The 21,294-nt window shown below is 50.3% G+C and overlaps 2 protein-coding genes and 1 long non-coding RNA gene across 4 annotated transcripts in view; 1 reads left to right on the forward strand and 2 right to left on the reverse strand.

Annotated features, from left to right (window-relative positions):
• Positions 1-9,529, forward strand: part of SEPTIN11 (septin 11) — a 66,419-nt gene extending 56,890 nt beyond the window's left edge. The window contains exon 10 of the mRNA XM_080589235.1: positions 1-9,529. Within this exon, the coding sequence (XP_080445361.1) occupies positions 1-16 (16 nt within the window). The 3' untranslated portion in view covers positions 17-9,529.
• The window catches only part of LOC308193986, a 318,815-nt gene that overhangs the window by 187,593 nt on the left and 109,928 nt on the right, over positions 1-21,294 (reverse strand). The window lies entirely within an intron of this gene.
• CCNI (cyclin I) overlaps positions 5,562-21,294 on the reverse strand; it is a 26,358-nt gene continuing 10,625 nt past the window's right edge. Inside the window, exons 2-7 of one of the 2 annotated variants that reach the window (XM_080589240.1) lie at positions 21,133-21,289; positions 12,872-13,006; positions 9,029-9,103; positions 8,712-8,852; positions 7,633-7,863; positions 5,562-7,252 (exon numbers count right to left, since the gene is read on the reverse strand). In XM_080589240.1, the coding sequence (XP_080445366.1) occupies positions 6,794-7,252; positions 7,633-7,863; positions 8,712-8,852; positions 9,029-9,103; positions 12,872-13,006; positions 21,133-21,246 (1,155 nt within the window). In that variant the 5' untranslated portion in view covers positions 21,247-21,289 and the 3' untranslated portion in view covers positions 5,562-6,793. The remainder of the gene's footprint in view (positions 7,253-7,632; positions 7,864-8,711; positions 8,853-9,028; positions 9,104-12,871; positions 13,007-21,132; positions 21,290-21,294) is intronic. The other variant, XM_080589241.1, reaches the window with a different exon arrangement.

The raw sequence follows: 21,294 nt of genomic DNA on the forward strand, positions 1-21,294 counted from the left end.
CTTCTTCTTTATGTAACCGTCATCTTGCCAAAGCCCCCACACCCTCTCTCCCAGCGGACAGTAGGGCACTGGAAGAGCCTGTGGCTACGTGGGCCCCCGCCGGGAGGAGAGCCATCTCATTCTTCCATCACGTCCGCCCTCCTCTCCTTCCCTTTTTGTTTTCCACCTGTGCGTCTGAGGGTGCGCTTTGCTGTGTGTCTCTGTGCGGGCTCGGTCTGCTCCCGGCGCATTGCCAGCAGAATTGAGGCTACCAAAAATGACAGAGGTAACGGCTGGAGGAGGGAGCTTGGCTGTAACATGAGATACTGCTCTGGGATTTTTTCCCTTCCCTGTTTTCTTCCCTTTTGCCATAACGTGCACATGCTACTGATGACGAAGAGACTGACAGACTGGATGATGGTGAGTGTGCATAGCCAGAGGGCTTCATTTCTGCCTCTGAAGCTTGAGTCTGGCTGCTTCGGACGCCACAACTTCATCACAAGTACGTCCCGTGCTGCTCTGACATGTGATGAAAATGCGTCCTTAGACCTGGGTGACTGCTTGTTTTTAGCATGAAGCTGCGTGAAGCGGAGATGGCTGCTGTTGCATCCTGCTGCACTGAAGGACCTGTTCTGGACGGTCGAGGCTTTGTTATTTTCTAGTTGATCTGCCTCTGTATGAGCAGAGTAGGTGACTTTTCTTGTGCAGTTGAGCTGCACTGACTTGTGCTTAGATTGACTTCTTTACATTTTTACGAAGTCTAATTAGTGATTATTTTTTTTTCCTACCCTGAATGTAGGGTACTCGTTTACTTTGGAAGTGAATGCACTCAAAAGGCTTGAAGAGTGCCAAAGCATTGTTCAAATGTAAAAACAAAGCTTTACAAGCTTGGTGTGTGGTGAGCTCTAGCTGGTCGGAGATGGACGGAAGGAGGTAGCTTGCCCCTTTGGATGTTCTTCACATGGGGTTGTGCGCTTTTCTTCTGACCAAATACTGGTGATTTATTTTCCTCATCTGCAAACCTTAATCAAAGAGTTAACCTCCTTTAACCTGCCAAGGAAAACGTACTATTAAATTGTCTAAGTTTTGCCTCTTCCAGTTTGTGCGTGAAGCGCAAGGTGCCAGGGGTGTTCACCGAACTCAGCTACTTTTTGTCCAGAAGCACAATGTTTTTCAGCGCTGCTCAGTGGTAAGGGTTAGATCTCCTGAGGCTCCCTCCACGTGGGTGGCAATTTTTCTAATGTGATAGAAAAACTGTTTGTCCTGGAAACATCTGCGATCAGGTGACTTTATAGATAAAATGGGAAAGATTATTAAATATTGGCCTGGCGTGTATCCTGTAACAATTTACTTGTTCTACAAATGGAATTGCAGACTGCTGCCTAATCTGAAGGGATGCCCTCCTCAGTGTCCCTGCTTCGAGGAAGGAATTCCCTCCTTAATTTTCTGTCAGTCCCTGGACTTTTTTCTTACTTAAGATTTGTGGTCTGGGTTTATCTTGTGGTAGGAGTCTAGCCCGTGAAACCACAATGCTGTGTTACAGCCTTTCTCCTGAAATGTAGTCAGTCACTTACTATGTAGCTCATGCTCTTAGCAGGGCACGGAGCTGTTTTTTGCGCCCTGCCCTGTGTCTGCTCACCCGCGTTGTGCAGATGACGGCAGCTTGGGACCTGGGCTCGGTCATGAGTGGCTGGGCATCATTTACTGCAAATGAGTAAAAAGAAAAAACAAGGTGGCGGGTTTTGGGGTTTTTGCTCAAAGGAGAGGATATCCACTGTTGCTAACCCATGTATCTGTGCCCTGTGACCTTCTGAAAGCCTGCGTGTGACAGGAGGAAGGTCCTTGCTCAGGGCAAAGTGACCCACTGGTTAGTGCTGCAGCATCAGGAAGGTTTGAAGAGGGACAAAACCCTTTTGTTTGTTGACTTCTAAACTCCAGATAAAAATATGCAAAAGCTTTATATGATTAGAGAAACAGGCGCAAAGCAAATAACTATCACTTATATGAACTGCCTTTATTTTACAGCTCCTAGAGCCTTGCTGTGCTGGTGCCTTGAGTCCTGCATGCAGCTCTGGCCTTCGTGTCTCCAGAAGGACATAGTGGAGGTAGAGAAGGGCACTGTAATGATAAATGGGATGGAGCAGCAGCCGGCCAGGTGAGACCACAAAGGCTAGGAGGCCTCAGTTTGGAGAGGGTAAAGCTGAGATGAGAGAGGATTGGCCCTGCTGTGAGCTGGAGGTTGCAGCAGATGTCCTCTAGAGGTCCCTTCCAGCCTAAATTTTTCCGAGTTTGCATTACGAAGTCCACACGATTGTGCTGGCAGCGGTTCCTACCTGCTGGTAACCAAACCAGCGGGACTAGAACCGGGGGGATGCTCGGTCAAGGAGGAGGGAATCTGCTCAAAACATTGAGTAATTTTCTTGCAGAGCAGGGAGATTTCCAGAATTTGTTGCCTTGGGTGAAGGAGGCAGATAGCATCAACAGGAGTTTAGACAATAAATAAATAAATAAATAGGTGAATGCATAAGGAACAGTTCTATAAGGAATTTTAGGGGAATGAAGCAGGATGAAATTTCTGACATCCCCAGTCTGGTTGTGGTGGATACTGGGGCAGAAGGAGGGGAGCGAACAGCAGAAGACGTTCAGGGGCACTGCAGGCAGAGTTTGCACTGAGACGCGTGTGGACGAGGGACTGGAGCAGAGCTGGGGGGGTGACACTGGGGGGGTGACAACGTGCTGCTTGGCTCGCTTCCTCCCGCATGCCCAGCTGTTAGGGGAGGAGGTGTCAGCATGGGGAGGGGATGGCAGTGTGGAATGTGTTGTTGGACAGCCCAGAGCTGTTATTTGTCACTCAGTGTCACAAAACGTCCCCAACAGAGCTGGAAAGCTCTTCACCCACAGGAGCAAGCGGGTGCCCAACTTTAAAATCATGCTTATGAGCTTAACCCTTCTGTCGCTGCTGGAGAATAAAAATGGGTTTTAAGGAACTCCCCAAACCCAGAGCTGTGAACAGCTTCCAGGTTAGACATGCTTCATGGCACAGAGGGGGGTTTTGTGGTGTCGTGCTGCCATGGGCTGGGTCACGGCGTGCCTGCAGGAGGGGTCTGGATTGTCAGCCCACCAGCTACCTGAGCAATGAGGATTTCCCCCATGTTTGGTACCTGCAGGTCTCACTTAAGAGACAAAAACACTTCATGAATGGTCCCAGGCTGCGCAGGGTGGAGGAGGTGGATCAGTGCTTCTCTAAGGCAGCACTGAGATAGTGGAGGAAACTACCAGGAGGTTATTGTTAGCACGTCTCCCAGGCAAGCACCTCTTGGGCATAGAGGAGGGATGAGGTGTTGCACAGCATGTAAGGGCGACCTGGGATTATTGTACAGGTGGCATTAGAAACAAGTGGCAGAGCTCTGCTGGGAGAGGGGGATGGATATGTGGCTGCTGTGTGCTCAGGGCCGCTACCTGGGATCTGGGGGCACTGTGCTGGGTGCTGACGTGCGGTTTTGGGAGAGCAATGGCTTTATCCCAGGGGTTTTGAGGGAGATCAGGCAGTGGTTTGAAACTGCTCTTTCCCTTCCTGCTGCCTGTTCACCTGAGCCACGTACTCTGCTGGGCTCCTGCAGGCCCCTGCCAGAGCAGGCAGACTGTGCTCGGCATCCTCGGCAGCATCCACGGCGTGATGGACTGGGGTGCCTGAAGCTTGCGAGGCAACCACACCAGGACTCACCAGCATCAGGTGGCTTTCTCCTGTGGGTAGCAGGGAGCCCAGGCAGGGCTCCAGGACAGTCCTGTGCTCTGGCAGTGGGGCCAGCACGCCTGCCAGCCCGCTGCTGTGGGAGCGAGACGATGGCACAGGCACGGGCCACATCGAACTTCATCTCCTGGGGGTTTTGGTGGGGAGGAAATGTGGGAAGTGGCTTTGTCTGGCAGTCCAGGTTATTTCCAGATCAGCCGGATCTTGCTGCTTGCAGAAGCTGATCTTGCTGGGACTTGCCCCGTTTTCAAAGCAAGCTTGTGTCATTGAGCATCACCTTTTTAGCCACAAAATGCCATGCATCTCTGCACCAGTGCAGCCAGCAGTGCAGGCCTGCATGCCCCGGGCTCCTCACCAGCCCCAGCCTGCCTGCAGCACTGTGGCTGTGGCACAGAGGGAGGCTGAGCAGCAGCAGGAGCCCTGCAAAGCTGAACACCGCAGGGAAGCCAGGCTGGCCAGTCCCCAGAGCACGACTCCCCGGGCGTGAGGTAGGCTGGTGCCTGAAGCGTGGCTGTCACTCACAGCGGAGCCGGGCACCTGCACAGGGATCATGTGTGGTTTTGGAAGTTAATCCTCAGTGTGGCTGCGCTGGTGTACATCCTGATGGTGCGGTCAGAAAGCTGGATGTGTCGAGGTACCCCTGGCACAACTGACTTCCTGAGTGTCTGCACTCTGCTGTTGGTTTGAAGTGTGTTGAACACCAGTGTGTACCAAGAAGAGAAGAGTTTGAGGGGTGCAGTTGCAGAGGCTGCTTTGATTCTTTTGCATCTGGAAGAGCAAAAGGCGACAGGACGCTCCTGCCAGCAGGACCCTGTGCAGGTAGGTCTCCCCGACCGGGGCAGGTTTCCTCTCCCTGACCTTGTGCTGTGTTAGTGGAGTTGCATGGCTCCGAGCAGAAGACAGCGTGAATTCATGCATGGTGCCAATACAGAAAAGGTGTCCTCCTCTGCAGTCTATTAAGACACTGGGGTTGGGAGAGTGCTGTGTTTCTGAGCCAGGAGCATAAGAGCTCTTGGGGAGGAGTGTCTGCAGAGGGGGAAGGCAGCATAAGCTGAGGCATATTGCTGGATGACAATGCTGTGGCACTGCTGTCCCCGTCTCTTCTTCCCCCCGATATGTGTGGTACAGCTGGAAGCCAGCTAAAACAAGCAGCAGTCCTACAAAACTCTCCACAGTTTTGTACCACGCAGACCCCAGAGCTCCGAGCAACTGCTCCTTCGGGATGCGCTGGATCACAACTGCTGCTCACGGGCAGCAAGCACCAGCACGTGGACACCCTTCTGCGTGGAAACTGCAGGTGCTGGGCTTGGCTGTCAAACAGCGTGTAAATTGCCTGCTCTATCTGTCCTGTGCTGATGTTCTACCTACTGCTGGAAATTGGGGCTGGTTTTATTTAGAGCTGTTAGGCTGGGTAATTTAACAGGAAAAAGATGTGCATTGAAGTGAGTTTGACATAACGAGTCCCGGTTATCGCTGAAACCCTGCAGCGGTGGGGGATTTCGCTAGGGGTGTGCAGATGGCACCCACAGGCTGCCCAGCAGCCTAGCTGGAGAAAACTTGTGAGGAGGAGAAAAGGTCAGTGACCAGACCACCACGGGCATGATAGGAGGGCCTGGAAGGGAGGACAGGGACACACACCCTGTTCAGAAACGCAGACTCGGGAGGCGGTTTCCAGAACGTGGCCAGGAGGAGAGCTGAAACCCGAGGCATGCTTCTCGCAGCGGACCCAAGCACAACAGAGAGGATGGCTCTGGCACGGAGCTGCTCCCCTGCAGCCTCCAGGTAAAACTGATCCTGGACCCAGGTAGAAAGCATGAAACGAGGCTCGGAATCCAGGACAACTTTCTTTATTGCTACCAGAAGGCTTTCATCAGTACAATGGCTCCAATACGATACCTTTCTCAGGGCTGTGGAGAGAGCTTACAATTGGGATAGGTCATTCTGAGAAACAGAGGTGTAACATGTAAAAGAGACAAGCTTTTAAAGGTTTTACTCTTGGTTAGAAGTTACATGAACACAAAACTCAGGGTTAGGGTCTCTTGTTTTTTTTTTTTTTGTTCTTTTTTTTTTTTTTTTGTGACTGATAATTACACACCTTTCAAACCTCAGGCTGCCCCAGCACTTCACCACACAGTGCTGGGCACATGCTAAGCTTATAAACACATGGGAAAACAAACAGAATTTTTTCGGCAGAATTTAAGGTTTACACTTGATTTAGAGAGTCAAGTGTTGGTGAATATCCACACTGAGTGCAACATTTCCTGGTGCAAACAAGAAAAAATACTGTTTCTGTTGAAGTGATACAAAATCTGTTAACTGCTTTCTGTGTTTGGAAACAGTTACTGCTTAACTGCAAGGTACAGAGCTCGGTGGCTGGCTGCCCTAGTGTTCTTCTAGAGTACGTTCACTCTCCTGTGGTTATTAAGTGTGGAACAGTTTGCAAGCATTGTTTTTGTGTTTTTCCTAACCTTTCATTTAAATCCAGTTTTTAAATATTATCACATTTAAACACCAAAGTGCTAACAAAACAAAAAAGGCCTTTTTCTTTAGAAAGAAAAAAAGAAACCTGTCATGATAGTACAGAACATCATGCACGAGACTTGCAAAGAATTAAAAGAGAAGCAAGCAGAAAGAAGAGCAAGGAGCGGATGGAAATCAGATCAGAGAGGTGTTAATTGGCTGGGAAACCTGGGACAACTCTGCACAACTCATGTGAGCTCTTGGACATGGAGAATGGGTTACAATACACAGGAGCAGAAAAACAGTGGAGCTGACAACACTAGGAGGAAACAATTTTTTGCTACTTTTTTTGTTCAGTTTTTGGGTCTTTTTTAATTTTTTATACTTTTTTGTGTTTTTAAGTGCTTAAATAGTGGAACTATAATTAGCCGCACAAGAAAAAAAATTCAAAAAAGGGGTTGGGATATTTTTTCTGTTTTTTGGCTCCCTTCAGTTCAGCCTGACAAGGTATGGCCCCTTCTCCCCCCTCTGAGAACACTATGCCAGGTTCTGCATGGTTTCTAGAGTAGTAGCTATGGCGCAGCAGGTGGTGTGCGCTCACAGCTACATAACAGACACTGGCTGTAAAGGTGGACAAGGGGAAACGTTGCCCTCCTGCCTCGAGACATCAGCGCTACAAACAGAGCCCATGTTTTCAAGAGCCACTACCTCTGGAGCAGTGTCTTCGTTGTAGAGACGCTTGATACCGTCGTAGAAGTCGTCCACTTCCATCTCTTCCACTTTGCGCTTGGCAGAGGCTTGTTTGCAACCGCTGGGAGCTGGCAGACGCTGGTAGAGCGCGGCTGTAGCTGTGACTGGCACTTCTGGCCTGCCGTTGTCCTTGGAGAAACCTGGCCCTGGGACAGAGGAGGGCTGGCATTTGAACACTCCTCTGTTACAGGTCACCAGGGTGTGCTGGAGGGGACTGTAGACATATACAGAATTGGGCAGCAGAGAAGACTGCAGAGTGGAAAGGTGATGTGCCACGAGCTCCCGGCAGTGGATCAGCTGTGAGCTATCCATCTGGAACGAGACAAGCAAAAACGTTGGCATTGCAGGACCGCTGCCGTGGAGAGGACCAGCGGTGCGTCAGGACCTAGGACTTTCTCCCCAGGATGTTTTCTCTCCGGTGCAGGGAGAGACCACGTGCATTAGGACACGCAGCTCCTGCCTTTGTCACCTGCTGGCCACAGTCGAGACAAACTTTTTGCGGAACAGCCCCAGCACCAGCCCCCCCCCCATCCAGGAGCACAACCGTCCTCACAGGCGCGTTATTGCAGGCTGGGATCAGCAGCTACGGATCCCAGCCCCGGCTGGCCGTGTCCCTGGAGCACTGAGCGAGATGCAGCCTCTGGGGCACCCGGTCCCTCCCTGCTGTGACGCCGGGTGCCAGCACCCCTCACCTGTGCCTTCTGGAGCAGCTCGATGATGAGAGCCAGCCAGTCAGGGAGCAGCTTCTCCAGCTCCAGGCTGACAATGGCCAGCGCCAGCATGGAGCCCTTGAACTGCAGCAGCTGGTAGCAGGCCATGCAGTGCAGCAGCTGCTTGGTGAGCACCGCCACGTGCTGAGAGGGGCTCAGCTTGCGGAGGATGGTCAGAAGCTGAGGCCTGCTGGACACTGCAACTGCATGGAACTGAGAGGGAAAACAAACACGTGAGGCCAGTGGGGTCACCGACAGGCAGCCCCCCACGCGAGGTCAGGTCAGACCTCCAGAATGGCAACTGACGCATCTCTGATGCGTGGGGATCCTGCAGATTAACCCTCGAGGCAATTTCCAGATCATGGAAAAAGCAGCAAGGTGCTGAACCCACCAACAGCTTGGCGTAGCCTTTCTGGCAGGGCCTGCCATCCTGCACATCGTCTGTTTGGGGTCTCTGCAAAAGGCCATCCCCCTCCACCCTTCTCGACAACACAGGTTTGGCAGCTCAGCTGTCCCAGACAAAAATCCTCCTCAAGAAAGCCAAGAGGATGAAAATCAACAGAGAACCTCAGGACACTTTCCTTCCTTTTATCTTTCATCCAAGAATTTCATTCTCTGGCCATGTCTCTCTGCAGCAAGCACCGAGCACACCCACTGCCCAGCAGCTGTGCGTTCTCCTTGGTTTCTTTCTCTCTCCCTGCCACCTGGCACTTAGCTTTGAGCAAAACCACTGTCAGTAAAGATTTAGGGGCAAGGTTTTCAGGAGCAGTGAGTCATAGTGTGCGGCTTGACGTGCCTCAAGGCAGGGCCAGATTTCTGGATGGCAGGCCTGCATTTCAAAAACTGCCCCTGAAGTGGCACAAGTCTCCTCTGGAATTTTCTGGCAAGGCTTTTATTTTTACTTCAGAAACTACTTATATGGAGGAATTGCAACCACATCCTGAGGTCCTCACTACCCTACAGGTAAGGTTTTTTATACGTTCTTGATACAATTTATACACTCTTGATACAATATTTACACCCACAGCCACCAGAGAGAGTGCAAATAGCCCCTTATTTACAATGTGAAGGAAATCCAGTGGCGTTGCCATGTGAAGATCCCAGTTCAGTTTATCCAGGATAATCTTCTCCATTCTGCGAATTTCAGCTGGAGAACAACCACAGAAGCTATCCCGAGCCAACACCTTCAGTACTGGAATCCTCTGCAAAAGCCAACACAAAGAAGAAAAGAGAGAACCCATTATTATTATAAAAATCACAGAAAACGCTTCATTCCTGCCCTGGCAAGCGTCAGCTGCCACACGCAAGCAAAGACAGGACTCGAAGAGCATATATTCAGACAATGTTAAGGTACTGAGAACAACCCAAAAAAAGTTACCTCATCTTCCTCAATGGTCTTTGCAGCAAGGAAGAAGCAGCTGATTGCAATACAGTTCAAGTACTTTGGACGGGCCTACAACACAGAAGAGCAGAGAAGTCACCCTGTGAGTGTGGCACAGAAATGATGCACGCCCTATCTGCATGGACATCCTGAGAAGCAGGGTCCCAGCTGCCTGTGCACCGTGTTTTAGATCAGCAGGCTGACCTCCAGCTGCACCACGGCGGTGGCAAGCCGTGCCGAGCACAAAGCCACGCTCCGTGACGTCAGGCAGGACAGAGATCTGCCAGCCCCGTGATCAGAACTGGCACCCACTGAGGTGCTGCAGTGGAGTGGAAAGAGCTCATTTTTTGGCGTTGGAGTAGAAACGGGAAGGAGAAAAGCAGAAGGGCCAGATTATCATCTGGCATAAAACCATGGCCATCCCACCTATCAGCAGAGCATTTAGTGCTGCTGGGGGTCAGACACAAAACAAAAAAAAATTAAAAGAATTTTAAAATGCTGTCTTTGTCTATAGAAGTTAAAGCACCCATTTAAAAAAAATAAAATACCACTAATGCTATTTCTTACTGCAGTTCTCAAAACCATGACCCAGGAATTATTAAGGGAGAGCTGGTCCCTTTTACAGTGAGTTGCATTAGGCAAGGTAAGCTGGATTTTAAGGGGAAAAAGTGATTTTTAATATGCATTTATTAAAAAAAAAAAAAAGTATGGGCCTTGATGTAGGAGAATAAAAAGAAAACCAGCAGCGTGCATGGGCTTGTAGGTATTTGTGTAGTCCCTGTGATGGACCAGAGTAAGTAAGTGCTCAGAATACAGCGTAACCGCTGGAGGTTTTGCTCAGCAGCAATCTGTCCGTGGGCTCCTCTGACAAAGGGCTCCACTTCCAACATCAGTATAAGAATACCCCTGTTCTTAGTGGCTGGGGGCTAGGAAAGGAGGGGCGCTGCTTCTACACCCTGTTACAGCTGAGCGGGCAGACAGCTGCAGAGCCATGCCCCCACCTCCTACAGCCTGCTGGCATCTGGTCTTCTGCTGTATACCTTATGGGATTCCAAAAGCAAAGGTAAGTGAAAATCCTGGACTGAATGTAAAAATGTAACCGAAACTGTTGCCACGATTAGTTCTTGCTGGGTACATTGTAGTAGACAGAACAGAGATACGTGGTAGTTTAGGAGATCCTGCACATCACTGTCATGAAATCCAGAAGGTTGTTTCAAGGAAGCCACAAGGGAAAGACACAGGCTTGTTTCCAAATTAAAGATGTTTAATAATATTTAGCCACAGCTACTTAAAGGGACCTTGCTGTGCCTGGAGCTGTGGCTTCCTACCACCATTTGAACTTGAACTTAAATATTTGCAGGGAATCCACTTTTGGGGGGTGGTGCATGTGCACGTGTCTGCATGTATGTTCAGGAATCACTGAAAGCAAAGAGAATAAATTCCCTCAGGGCAAGACTGAAACTTGTTCCTCACTACGCAGACAGGTTAGAAGGAAATTACCAAGTGAGCATAAAAAATCTACAGCAATAAAGGGCTCCAGGTCAGTGTTCAGGGGAAAAAGAAGCAGATGTCTAGAGCAGGTTCCTACCATCAGGCAAGTTTATTCTTCCCATTAACAGTAAATACGGACCCTCTTTTTCCCAAGTGTGCCCCTTCTAGAATAACCGTGTCTTTTCCCAAAGCACATTAAGCTCCTGTCTCCCATCCTGGTCTCCTACAGGAGCCTCTGTCTGCCTCCTTTGCTCCTCAACAAGGGGCGAGTGCTGCTGTGCACAGCTGCAACCGCCGCCAGCTGAGGGTTAACTGGTGCTGTGCAGTCATCTACAGTGAATGCCGCTGGGCCCCCAGAGCGGGATGGTAAGAGCCATGGGGCAGCCAGCCTGAGCAATTTCAAAGCATGTTCACAGTGAAGGGAAGGGACAAGTTGTCTTAATAATAAAATCCTGCATGGTAGTGCCTGGATTTAAAAAAAAAAAAAGAAAGAAAAAGGAAAAAAAGAGTTGAGCTACATCAGTGGAATGACGACTTTATGGGAGAAGAAAACAGGGGCAGGGAGTGTAAAGCCCTGAGCTGTTTGAATAATGCTCACCCAGAAGGAACACAGAACTAGCTGAAAAAACCCTGACAGAACACCTTTCCACATTCCTGCTCACTGCCTGAAGCATGCAGTGAACTCTTACTCATTTGCTCATACTCTTTGTACACTCTTTGGCTGCTGCAAATAACTGAAAGAAAAACTGTACTCACGGGCATTAACTGTTGGGGGATTTAAAGTATCTTTTTCCCACCTCAGTATTTCAGTACATCAGCCAATTTAAGATCTTGAAAATAAATACTTCTATGACTTGTAACTTAAACATTATCAATATTTAATAGTATTTAAAGAGTAGGTTAAAGAGTAGGTTAAGGGATGATGTCATTTGCGTTATACTGAAACAAGTCACGTTGAAATTAAGTACACAGGCTGCAACTGTGTTTTTCAGCTTAGATTTCCTAAGCTGCATTACCTACCTGGTAGTGTTAGTAATGAGATTAGACACGTGCAGATGAGGCTGCAGATTTGCAAGCGCAGGCTGTAACTGAGCAAATATGGGAAGAGATAAGGCTACCCAAAGCCTGACTTCACAGCTCAAGGCCAGGGGTTTTGGGTTGGCCCATAGTTTGTTCAGTCGTTTGCATGGGTGCAAAACACACCCCCAAGCTCAGCAATTCCTATTTGTCACCATGGCAGGCTTAGAGCATGACTGGCTGGCAGGCAGAAGAGCAACAGACCCCAGTTGCAGGTATCCCAAATGCTAATTTTTAACCTTTTTTTAACAGTTTCTGTGACATCCCAATCTTAAACCAAGCAGCCATGCCCATTCTCTGCTCAGTACAGCGGTCGGACAGCCTCACTCCCACGGCTGGCACCCACGCTTGTTTCCTCCCCGTCTCCTTCACCTCTGCCCACGTGAGCTTCAGTTCTCAGTCTGTCAGGCTGGCTGTAGAGCACCTCAGTGTCGAACATCAGCTCTCCCAAAAGGCACTCACCTCTGGCTGCATCTTCCCCCACCTCTTCAGTTTCCTGCACTAGCACGCTTGCCAGGCCCAAACCTGTCCTCATTTCTACGTGCCCTCCAGCTAGTTCACTGCTAGCCAGTGCTCGCAGCAGGTTGAGGTGATCCACATGAGACTAAATACAGTTTAAACGCCAGAGAAACTGAGAGATGGGAGCAGGGACTTGCCCTGACTTATCTGTAGGAGAGGGCACTGGGCCTACGTTTCTGACTGCGGCCTCACGGGCATTTCCTTTAGCTGCATGAGTCAGTTTAGTGTAAGGCAGAGACTCTTCTCTTGTCGTTTAAGGCATAACATCTGTTCAGACTTTCTGAATAAGCCATCGCTAGCTGTAATTTAGGAGATGGGTACTGTGGGATGGCAAATTCAACCTTCAAACCAGGTTAGAAGTGAGCATGTAGTTGAAGGGCGTGTCTTTTCTCTTAGGTTAAGATATGCTTAAATGATCAGGTGCGTTACATGAAGGAAATGGGCAGAACAGAGGAGAAAGGGAAGAGGGCCTTGGCAGGTAAAAGCACTGGGTCAGTTCCCCAAGAACTGCGTGTGCTTGTCAATCAGCCTCCAGAAGTGCCGTGTGGCAGTGTGTGCTGTCAGTTTCATAACCCAAAATTTGGTGCCCGGAGTAGTGCAGGCAGCATCCTGTACGTGTGTGAGAAAAAAAGGTTGTGAGAGCAGAGCGGGGAAGCGAGCATTTCCACACAGCCATGCCACTGGGACTGCACACAGAAATAGCTGAGTGGGTATTAGGAATCTATTTCAGTTTATGTCTCTGCAAATATTTACCTTTACCACAGCTAAAAACCTGTCCAAAAGGCTGATGGCCAGGGCGAGCGTTTCTGGATAAAGGTGGAACTGGTATTTGAGCTTGGCCAGCCACTGAATGACCTCATCCCTCTGCTTTGGAGAAATGGCTACATCCTGTTGGAGAAAAAAAACAAACTATTCTTAAACACAGGCTGAGCGAGGCAGAGAAGACCAAACACTGTACTTCTGCAGGCATTATTCAGCACAGAAACAAAAGTGCCTTTTGGAAAGGTGGTGCCCTGAAGCAGCCTGAATTGCTGCGTTGTTCTCACTGTTACCCCCACCCCGAGAAATCTGCCCTGACAACTTTTCTCACAGCAACCTCAGCCATAGCTCAGAAATGTTACTCTGGGGAAAAGAGGAAGGGCATCTTGTAGGTTCTCAAGTACTGAGGGTATTGTGCAGCTCAGCTCTAGGACATTTCTTTTTTTAAACCTCCTTAGAACCACTCAGATACACAGAAAAGCCCAGCTCAAAAAAAAAAGCAGACATGCCAGGGCAGCCAGGCAGGTGCCCAGCTCCTGACAGACAGAAGATGGGAGGGAAACGAGTTGGTGTTTTCGAGAGGAAATGTTTGTTTTCCTTCATATCGTGGGGATATTTTTAGCTCAGAAACTGTTAAAAATAGAAAATTCTAAACAGAGTTCACAAAAGACCTTTAGCAGTCCAGGTAACTGAGGGCTGGGGCAAAGCAGGTACAATTCCAACTAAAAACGGTTGGGTTTGTGTTTTTTTTCCTTTTTGGCCTAAGTCACCATCACTGATCTTTTTGGACAACAGCTGAATTCCAGCCACAGACAGACTAGTCACTGACATCAGACCTCTCCAGCTTGTGCTCTGAAATATCTACAGCTTCTGCAGAGCCTTTCAGTTCAGCCGAGCGCACGCCTGGTCTTGCTGCAGCTGGGATTATTGGGGGTGATTAGCCAGGATGTGTCCAGAAGCAAGAAGCGAAGCCAAACCAATTTCCAGTGCTACGACAGGGTCCTTATGCTCTCTGCAGCGGTTTGGCTGCTGCCGAGATGGCTTAAAAGAACGGAGCTGAGTGAAACGCTGGCTGCCAGGTTACTGTGGAAAAGAAAGTGAAGGGCTTGCGCAAACAGAAATCGCTGCTGGGCCAGGCTGTCGCTGTCCGCCCAGCAATAGCAGGGGGGTTGGAAAGCAGCACAGTTTTAGAAGCTGAAACACCCAGCACTGACGCAGAGGAAGTACTTCAGGCCCCGTCCATCACCAAGCTCCCTACCATATGCCTCGCACAGCTCTGCCGAAGCTACTCCCTCGGAGCCCAGAGAACTGTGAAAGCAGAGCGCTGGAGGCAGAGCTGGAGCTCCAAAAGGACACCAGCTTCACACCTTGCTAACACCTTACTGCTTGCAGCACGCCATCCTCACGCTGTGCTTTATTTCCCACCGGTGCCGAGCTCCCCTCCACCACCACGTGGGACAGAAGGGGTGAGGGCAGCCAGGCTCAAGCCCTGGAGCTGAATTCCGGGCTCTGGCCGCGTTACTGCTGGGCACAGGCACAGGTCCCACCAACAGGCGGTCACAACAGTTCCCTTGGAAAAACTGAAGTGGTAACACTGCTACTGTGGCAGTGATCTGGGCTAAAGACACAGGGTTGTGTAATCAAAAGCCGTTTCTTCCAGCTGTACTGGCTGGTCATACTCAGAGATACTACCTCTGCCTGCACAGCGCGCCTTCCGTGCTCCCTCAGGTGCTCCCGAGGAGAACAAAGCCCTGCCTTGTTTTCTCTTCCGAAGCCCCGACTGTGCGACGGCGTCAGCAGGACTGTGCCCAGCTCCAAACGTCCCCCTGGTCTCAGCTGGGACCTCTGGACCCACCTGGCTTGCTGCGGCTTTTTTAAAAAAGCACCCGGCACTTGTCAGGGGAGAAGAATGGCGTCCTCGACTCCAAGCAATAACGAGTCTAAAAGCGTGAGTGCAGCTCACGGGCAGAATCCGAGCCCTGCCAGGGGCAGAACTCCTGCGGCCTTGTGCTCGGTCCAGAAATGCTAGCTGGAAGCTCACTGGGGCTATAATGAATGCGCTGCACAGCAGTAAGGAGTTTATTAAATGCTCTGCTAATAACATCTTCTTTTGGGCAGTGGGATTGGGACCTAGAATGTCTCTGGGGAGAAAACAGGCACACCGGTGTGTGAAACACTGGCTGGCCGTGTAGCACACAGTTAGCACGTACCAAAGCGAGGCCTGTACAGGTGAACCTGAGACACTGTCAGGAAAGCGAGGAGTGGTGGCTATGACAAACTTCCCCTCCACTCTATTCATTGCACCTATTTTTAAAAGGAAGGCGACAAAGCCATACAATAGGGCTTACAGCCCCAGCCAGGTTTGGACAGTATTGCAGACTTCAAAGGTTTCTAGCAGCTTAAAGGATTATTTTGGAAATGCAGTGGCTGGGTGAATCCAGGAGGTAAGCTCTGTGTGTCTATCGGTGACAAGCCAAACCGAAACCATCCCATCGAACAAAATAAACATGATTTAAAAACCTCCCTGTGACTCCTAAATCACAGCCCTGGCCCAGCAGCTTCACCGGTGAAGCAAGGGCGGGCTTGGGCCCTTTGTCAGCGAGGGGAGCGGTGCACCGCCACTGCTGCAGCAACAGGACGCCGGCCTGTCTCCCCTACTTGCTAGACAACTATATCCTATGCTATACACTATATATATACACACCTATGCACTACATACACACTATACAACTTACTCCCCTCTTGCTATGAATCTGCTGCAGCAGGGGTGAAAATGGCATCTCTTCTGCTCCTGGCTGGGGCGGCAGAGCCGTGCCCCTTGCCCTAGCACCCTGGGGGGGGGGGTCCATCCACTTCCCCTCCCCGCTGGCAGAACCAGGCATCGGCTTCAGCAGCTCCAGCCCGTGTATGTCCTGGCTCAGCCCTGCCTTCCTTCTGCCTGCCAAGGCGAAAGGTTGTGCCTTCTCCTAAAAACAGCATCTGTGAAGCAGGGCAGGAGGCCTCAGATCATCTTGCTGTGCTGCTGCCCAGTCTTCAGTCCTCCCAGGAGCCATCCTTCTGTCGCCTCGCTCTTCGTGGGCACTGAGAGGCAAAAAGGCAAAATTCTGGACTCGGGTGTTAGCTTTAAGTGGTGAGGCCACAACAGAAAGAACAGCAATGTACACCCAGCCCCTGGTAGCAGCTGTCCTTTCCTTGTGGAAAAAAAAAAGATGTTTAGCCTAAACCACTGAATAACAGAGCGTCTCTAAGCAAGACACGAAGTTCAACCAAACAGCAAACAGCCCCACTCGGAGCACCACGGTCTTTGAACGGAACAACTGCAGGGTGAACCCATCCAGGAGCACACGACAGAGGGAAGGCTTCAAAGCCAAATATGGCTTCTTAAAAGCTGTCAGGGGGAGCAAAGGAAAAGAGGTGAGCCCTGAGCTCTGTTGTGCTGTGACGCCCAGCCAGCGGGACCCTGCTCTGCTCCAGTATCTACGTGCTAAAGGCGAGGGGGTGGAATTCCTTCCCGCAGAAAGCTGTGGTGAAGCCCAGCCTCCTCCCATCAGCACCATTCCCTGGTTCATTACGGCCTGATTTAAGAGACAGGCAAGGGAATGAGAACTGTTCCCACTGAGTTTCCTAGACAGATGGATCAGTCATTAACCCAAAGGTGTACGTCTGTCATCCTAGCATCACGAGTAAGAAATACAGCACTGTAAAATTAATTAAGCTGTGAGGTCACTGTTCCTTGAGTTATACAAAATTAGAAGCAAAAATGAGACAGGGCTGTGGTTGAAAGTAAAAAAAAAAGTCCCTCTGGGCTGGAAAGCAAAAGTTCCTCTTTGTTTTGAGGTGCTTTCCGACAGACATCTTCTGCCACTCTCTGCCTCTGGTCATCTCTTTGTCTGGCCACCACAAGTCTGTGTTGTAGATCGTATCTCCAGGGTGGAAGAGCACGACGACCTAACGCAGAAGTTTTAATTAGGGAAAATTAAACGGCGGGGGCCCAGGCCTCAGGACAAGCCCCTCTCCCAGAGCAGCCCGAGCCCATGCAGGTGCCCAAGAGTTCTCCTCTGGCCAAATATCTGTGCAGCTATTTGCAGAGGCGCCGCTTGGCTCGCCCCCAGCAGGAAGCCAGCAGGCAGCTGCACGGCACACAGGGGATTTCAGCGCCGGTTTGCTCTGCAGGGACAACCCTGTGGCGCACAGGCAGGACTCTTTTGTGCCAAGTGCCCGACGGGGTTGTGCTGAGAGTGAAGAGGCGCAGTGCTGCTGCTGCATTGCCTTAAAATAATGCTTTCAAACTGCCCCACATGATTACAGCCGTTTGCTCATGGCTCTCTCTTCACCTGCCCTGTGCTGGGGACCGACAGTGCTGTATAACGTGGCAGGCTGAATGCTCCTGCAGCAGGATTCAGCTCTGCTCTTTAACTGTGCTCCCTTCCTCCGGCTCCATCCAGCTTCCCCCTGCTTGGCACCGCCATAAAATAATGACGAGGTTTCCGCAGCTCCTTCTGCTCCTCCACCTGCAAACACCTCCGGCCCCCAGGAGATCGGCTGGAGCAAGGGATGGGCTGCTGCATGCACCGAGCCCTGCCTGCACCACATCAAAACGTGAAAGCTGAGGACCCCAACAGGACCATCAGATGTTGGTGAGGCCTTGGCGATGGCGAGAAGCACCCAGAGCTGATCTGCTCCCCACTGACCGACACCCCAACCTCCTTGTGGCAGGGCCTGCCGCACGCTTGCAGTACGAGACAGGAGGGCCAGAGGTCATGACTCGGGCTCCACGGTGCTTGCACAGCACAAATCGGCTGTAAGAACACTTCAGGACTTCTGGAAAATGCAGTCTAAAAAAAATACTCTCTCTGAACTCAAACATGACTCAATTTTATTGCTGCTTAATCTAAGAAAAACACCTTACCTGATAATTTTTTTTTCTTTTCTGTCTGCTGTCCCAGACAGAGACGTTTTGCTCTTTCCCCTACTTGTTTCTGCCTGTTCCTGCTGCAGGCCCATCTGGGAGCAAGTAGGTGACCTTTATCAGGACTGGGAGGCTTCAGAAAAGGGCAGCAGCAAACATCACAGCCAAATCGGTGCCTATTTGGCTCTCGGGAGCGCCCGTTTGACACCAGTGACCCCCAGCCAGGCCCACTGGGTTGCTTCCCGCTCGTACCAGCTGGGAATTCGAGGTGCTCTCCTCCTGACCAGTTTCAGAAGTGGTGACCTGCAGGGTGTGCGTAAGGCCCAGTGGGGCAGCAAGGAGCTCAGGCAGCGCAGCCTCCCTCATCTGCACGCTAACGCACAAACTCCGGGCGGAGCGGTTACTGCGCAGCGCACCAGGAGAGCTGACCGCGGTCAGCTCACCTTGTTTCCCCGGACTGGTGGGTCAGTCAGTCTGCGATTCACCCGCGGGACAAACGGGCACCAGAAAGAAGGTTAAAAGACCTACCCAAGGGCACGTGGTGAGGCGGTGGAAAAACTGAGTAAACTGAGGTCTCCTGGTTCCTCAGGGTGTACAGGGGACAAACAAAAGGACAGAAAGAAACGGAACAAGCAGCAAAGGAGAAACGATAAAAGTGTACTTCTAAATAAAAATAAAGATCTTGGCTTACACACCTCTCTGCTGCAAAGTTACTTGGTAACATGCAGAAATCAACCTTTGACCAGTCTTTACTGCTTGATTTCCCAAGCTTTAATCACGTGAAAACTTCTGAATGTCATCTGCATATTGTATAACCCAAAAGAAAAAGAAAAAAAAAAAAAAAAAACAAATAGATTCAGAAGCACTGGGAGGGTTCCAAACTCAGCCCACCTGCTTTTTGAGGCTGAAAAGCCCCTGTGACATCTGGCTTTGATATACTGCAAATAGTTGGAGCCAGCAGTGTACATCTAAAAGAGGAAAGCTAAAAGAAATACACATACCATTAGGGAATGGGAGCTTTCAGACAAAAACTGAAAACTAAACACAAGAAATCATGTGCACTATCAAGACAGAAGTCCGCAACGGATTCTGCATCCTGTACTAAAAGTGTAAAGTGTCTTCCTGTTCCTGTACCCAAGGGTTTCTTTCTTCCTTTCAAAGATCTCAACTCTAGCACATATTTAGAAACCAAATTTTTGTTTTTAAACACTAGAAACAAAAAATGTCTCCCAAAGAGTCAAAACAGAAAGCTTCCTCCTGAAAAAATACTTGTGGCGTACCTCCAATCTGATCTCTGGTTTACTTGCACAGGCACTCACGTTTTCTCATTTGCAAACCAGATGACTCTGTTAAAACTCAGCCCGTAGTCAGTCTACCTTTGCAGCAAGGAATGGAAAGTTACACGTGCTTCAGGCTGCCAGATCTGATACACGCAGGGACGCGGATCTCTTGACTGTCATGGGAGATAAACAGCAGCTTCATACAAGTGAGGGTTTAGGCTACTGCAGAAGTCCTCAGAAGAGAAATAGATGTTAAGGACTGTGACCTTCTTCCAGCTACTACAGAAAACAGGTAATTCACACTGAGCGTCAGTGATTGCAGCGTTGCCAAAATGTGTACTGTACCAGGGAAGGAACACGTGACAATTTGGAAAGCCGGGTGTCAGGAACTGGAGGAACAGAAAGAAGCATTTTACGTGACTACAGAGGCAGGGTTCTCAACGACTGGCGTAGCAAGCCAGGATTTCCCCAGAGCTGACGGCTGTGTTTATGTTCTCCCTTAAAGCTGACCTCCGTGTATTTTATACACGTGCACCCAGAAATTTCATTGCAATTTAATGATTTACTGCCAGAAGACGCTTAATACTGGGGCATTCTAGCTGTTACCTTGACACCTGAACTGACATGTAGGCAGTGCAACGACAACAGTTTTGGAGGTGGGAATCGTGTGAAATTGCACAAGGGGAAACTCAGCTGCAGGGACACAAAGGCCTCAGTATGCCGTGGGCCGGGCCCTCATCTCGGGGTGATAGTATGGCCCCGCGATGGCTGCCTGATGCCGGCCGTGCCTTCTGGGCCACCAGCACCAACGTCACCAGGGCAGGATGGTTTCGTCCCTGTGAGATCTTTGCCCAAGAATCTGCTTCGGTTACGCTCTGTGCGTCCCTAGCTGTCTCGTTGTACTATAATCTTATCTCCTTCCGTGATAGTCGCTGGTTCACCATAAACCAGGGTCCTACATCGTATGGGGCCTGAAGACAGCCGCAAATAGTGTCCTCAACACCCCTGACAACCAGGTCACGTGTTTGGAAACCTAACTGTGGACTAACAAAACTAACGCTGAGCCTTTAAAAACGTATTTGTTCCTAGAGAACTGCAGCAGTGTCTTGTTTGCCAGGCAGGAAAACCGACCGCGGCACTGATTAGCTTTGACAAGCGCTGGCTGACATACTTGATCGTGCGAACATTTCGTGCGAATCAATACGAGCAACCCTGGATCAGCGGGGTTATTTCTGTCCACACCAGCAGTAGTGCCTCAGAAACACTGAGGTTAACTCTCATTTCTCATCAACTGTCCTCTCATTTCACACTCTGTTTTAAACAAACCTCATGGAGCTCACAGGCGTTTTTGAGTGCACGCACCAGACAGATGCCGGCTCTGCAAGGAGCGCAAATGCAATTCAGGCTGGATAAAGCAGTGGGCATCCTGGCCCAACCTCTTAGCTGGCCTTGTCCCAAAATTTGGGCAGGAGGCTGAACCACAGACCAGGGCTCTTCCTGAAGTAGGCAGTGCCGTGCCGAGTCGGACCCTCATCCGGCCCGAGTCGGTACAGCTACAGCCTGCCCCGCACGCCTAGGTTGACTCGCAGCAGAGAAAGACAAGGTGGCAAAGCCAGGCCTTCCCCATGGATGTGCTGCTGCAGGAGGATGCCCGAGCTAGGCAAGCAGCAATGGTTCGTGGGACAAGACGTCGCTTCGTGTGGAAAGCGACCAGCACTTCAGCACTGTTAGTAGTGAACTCAGTCCAAGAGCATGAAGCCGCTTCTCAGAACCGTTGCAGAGCTGGTGCCCGCTAGAAATGTGTGTTAATTAATCCAGGCACTTTGTGAAATGAGTTTAATTACACCAGTACACGTACGTGCTTTCACAGGCCGCGTGTCCTGCACCCCGACTGCGGGTCTGTCCCTCGCAGGGAAAAGCACCCGCTCGTTTCAGAGGCGAATTTCCCAGTCTCAGGCAGAAGGTGACCCCCCATGCAACAGCCCAAGTTGTTCCCCAAAAATACACCGGAGGACACGCTCATTCATGCCTTTACCGAGATGAAGGGTGTGAAGAAGAGACGTTACCTGATTGGGCTGAATTTTCGGCACATGTGCTTTCCACATTTGAGCTTCCCTAGAGATTGCCGTCTCCAGAAGGAGAGACAACCTCTGGCTCTCCAGGGGTCCTGAAAACTTCATGGTAACCCTTGGATCCACCTGCCACCCAGCTGGATACAGCTACCTGCA

The sequence above is a fragment of the Anser brachyrhynchus genome (genome assembly GCF_964034855.1).
Source record: "Anser brachyrhynchus genome assembly, chromosome: 4".
Taxonomy (NCBI): domain Eukaryota; kingdom Metazoa; phylum Chordata; class Aves; order Anseriformes; family Anatidae; genus Anser; species Anser brachyrhynchus.